The sequence below is a fragment of the Wasmannia auropunctata genome, unplaced genomic scaffold (assembly GCF_000956235.1).
Source record: "Wasmannia auropunctata unplaced genomic scaffold, wasmannia.A_1.0 LD335974.1, whole genome shotgun sequence".
NCBI lineage: Eukaryota > Metazoa > Arthropoda > Insecta > Hymenoptera > Formicidae > Wasmannia > Wasmannia auropunctata.
In genome coordinates, this window is record NW_012026916.1 from 4,644 (window position 1) to 8,483 (window position 3,840).

Genomic DNA, 3,840 nt, shown 5'->3' on the forward strand with positions numbered 1-3,840 from the left:
ATTTAAAATACGTATTAACTTTTAAATATAAAAGGATAATGAAATGTAAAGAGGACATTATGGAAGGAATTATGTGTTTATGTCTTATACTAATTATACACGCTAAAAAATATGTATTTCATGGAAATAAATTAAATATTTAATTAAAAATTCTGTATTAATAATTTGCTGAAATATTAACATTAACATTAAAAATTGTATGTTACTTTTGTTCTCATTGTAACATATAATCATCAAGTATAGACATTTTATTATTCTAATGATGGCATAATTAAAGGACAAATAAAATTTAGTGTTATATTTTCTAGATACTACATCATAACGAGAAAGATATAATCAATAAAAATCATGACGCATTATTTATTTTTTAAAACAAAGTATCGTGAATTATGCGCTGTCGTGTTTTTGTGTTATCGCGCAGTGATACGGTGAATAGTAAATTGGTGTTAATTAATTAAAGTTTGGAATGTTTTCTGGAGCAATTTTTTTTCATTGATTTGTCCCGTTTCTAGTTTTGTACTGAGTAACTTTTAGTCATACACAAAATATAAAACATTTCGAATATTCACATCAAAAGATGTCCTCATGTTCGATAAATTCTTCAGGTCACTTAAAAAATCTTTACTACGCCAAAAATAACACTTTAATTTATAGCAAAAAATTACTTGATTATTGAGCCAGATTAGGTTTTTCTCATGGGATACTCATTGAATGCTGAAAACAATGTCGCAAGTCAAAAAAATTCCAGTACCTACATCATGTTTCCAAGATTATCGAGATGTAATGTCCAAAAATGGCTTTTTCACGATATCTGGTAATTTAGTGAAGAAGGTTAACATTATCTTGAAATTCCGATCACAAAAGTCATGAATGTATTCTTTATTCTCTACAAAAATTTTTTTATTTTAATAAGTTACTTTTTAATCATATTATGAAAGATTTAAATACAGGATTTTTTTAAGATAACAAATTATCCGTCTAATAATGAAGTTACATGTCCTTATAATTCCTAGTGCTTTATGCTTATCAATATACATACACAATTTAATATATCGTGATAGATACATTAAGTGTATATACATATACACAAAGTGTCTTATTTTAATCCATTTTTCCATCCAATTTAATCCATTATTTAAAAAAATATGTTTCATACCATAGTTGTCTGAAAGAGAAATGATCTTAAAAGTAACAAATAATGTAGCTGCCATGCACGTGTGACATTGTCTCAGATTCCCCATATTAGAACTAGCTCCTAGCTTCAATTTTTTATAACATAACATAAAAAATAAGATAATTGAAATTTGAAAAATGCATTTTATAGAAGGTAATATATGTAGCAAAAATTCAACATTAATTTTTTTAATTAAAAATTAAAAATTATAAGTTAAGATATATGTATATCTGTAGAATGTTTTCTAATTTTTAAGAACGGACTATATTGCCTGTTATGTTTAAAATATTCTTCTCGAAATATTCATATATACCTAATACAATTCATATATATTAAAAAAAATATATTTCACAAATCGGAACAATTCTTAACTTAAACATGGAAGAACAGGACATCGTCCGGTCGTTAATTTTCGGTTATTTCCAATTCCTGTGTTAGGAATTTCGATTCTCTTTTTCTTCTGGCACGAACAACGATGAAATTCTTGTCCTTCGGTCGTAAACGATTCTTCCTTTCCCCGCTCTTCCTACATCTACGTAGGATCTTCACCGCTTCGCCTTCATCACGCGTTGCTATCGCCGTATATATAAGAAAGTGATTGTTGAGAAGCGTTCAAAAGCGCAGATCTCTTTGACCAGCACAGTGCGTTGATAGTCGTTACTTCTTACGGATCAGCCGCAGCACATCTCCAAGATGTTCACAAGAGTCTCGTGGGTCGCTGTGACAGTAATTGCACTATTTTGTGTTTTTACCTCTGGTGAGTTAGAAATGGTTTTTTAGTTTATTGTAGAAGAGCGATTTATAGCACACGATATTTCTGTAAATATATAAAAATTTTAATTCAATAAACTATTACATTGCAATTAAATAGGTAAAAATTTCGAGAAAATATACATAATGTGAAATAATGTTTACTTGAAAATTAGAGAAATTGACAATTTGAAAAATGTTGATTCAAGATTTGTTAAAAACCGAGGTATATTACAAATGGAATATTTTATCCCAAATAATTTTCTATGAATGAACAAATATAATATCAATATAAAATGTGAACACCTCAATTTTTTATATTTTTTATATTTTAATTTATTAAAATTGATTTCAAGTACAAAAAGTCAATAATTTTGTTTGATCCAGAAAGTTTTAGCTTTATAAATTTTGAAATACAATTAAGTTTTAAGACATTATGACAAAATTTGTTTTGATTTTAAACAGTAAAATTTATTTTGCAAATTAATTGCCTGTTTTTTTACAATTTTATCTCACTTTTTGCATAACATAAAAGTTTATAAAGCTAAAACCTTCTTAATCAAACAAAATTATTTGATTTTAATATTTTAAATATTTAAGCAATTGTTTGATCAAACTTACATTTTAGACAAAACAAAATTTGGTCTTGTATTAATCTTCGATTTATTTGAGAAACAGAGATCTCTAATCGGATCCGGTTAGTTACCGCTAGTTCCAGGAATTTTATCAGCCGTGTATCATTAATAGCAGTCTGCATCTCGTGGAGAATTCTTTAAAAATATTTCTATGGCCATGACCACATCCTTGACTGTTATGTGTTGGCCAATCTCAAGAATTATCTTATTCCATCTCTCTAAGGCCAATCTTTTCTCTGATATGTTATTATGTTAACATTAGAAATATCACTTACAATTTAAAATCTTATAAAAAATAAATAATAAATAAAATAATACATAAAATTTCTATTATACTTATATGTATATATACATGTTAGGAAAGAAAATAATATTTAATTCACTTCTGTCTCTTCTCGTTTTGTCTCTAATTGCATTGTGCATATTTTCTAGTTGTTATTATGACTACCTATGTAAGACAAAGTGTTACGTGAAGTGTGAATAATTATATCATACCATCATAAGTCTACAGTCTGTTAGCTTTACGTGACGTTATTTGTCAGTTTTGTCACAAGAATTAAACAGTGATGCTTATTGTGAATTGCTGTATTTTCCGATATCGTAAACTACATATATCATCTGTAAATGTAACTTTGTGATTGATTTACAATGGATATATGTTATAATCAGTATTTTTATTAGTTATGTTTAACGATATTTCATTGATGACGAGATTAAAGAAATAGCAATTAGAAGAGATCTGGTAAAATGACGATGCGATAATTGCAGTCTGTTTGCGATCAGATCTAGATTAACAAAAAAATATATAACATATTTTCTATAATTGGATGTTTCGTGTTACTCTAGATCTGATCGCAAACCAATTGCAACTGTCGCACCGTCATTTATCGTGAAACTATACGCACAAAAATAAAAAAGAAATAATTTACACAAAATAAAACGGAGGTATACATAAGCAATATTTTTATTAGAGTAAGATTACTTTGATAAAAGAAATATATGGATAAATGAAATCAGTAATATTACTTTAATAAAAATATCACTTATGTCCTTGTTTCATTTTTTCGTATATTATTTTCTTATTTTATTTTCTTGCGTTATTGCAATAGCTTCGCGTAAGTGACGATGCGATAGTTGCAGTCTGCGACGAAATCCAGGTTAAAATAACAAAATCCAAATATGGAAAACATGTTTGATTACTTTCTGCAAATATTACTTGTATTCCCAATTTATTCTTTGTATATCATTTCGATGTTTTATTTTCTTACGTTATTGCAATAG

General features: G+C 27.1%; 1 protein-coding gene across 2 annotated transcripts in view; it reads left to right on the forward strand.

The window, feature by feature from the left end:
- Nucleotides 1–1,756: 1,756 nt before the first annotated feature.
- LOC105454813 (lysozyme-like) overlaps nucleotides 1,757–3,840 on the forward strand; it is a 13,859-nt gene continuing 11,775 nt past the window's right edge. Inside the window, exon 1 of one of the 2 annotated variants that reach the window (XM_011697701.1) lies at nucleotides 1,757–1,931. In XM_011697701.1, the coding sequence (XP_011696003.1) occupies nucleotides 1,868–1,931 (64 nt within the window). In that variant the 5' untranslated portion in view covers nucleotides 1,757–1,867. The remainder of the gene's footprint in view (nucleotides 1,932–3,840) is intronic. The other variant, XM_011697700.1, reaches the window with a different exon arrangement.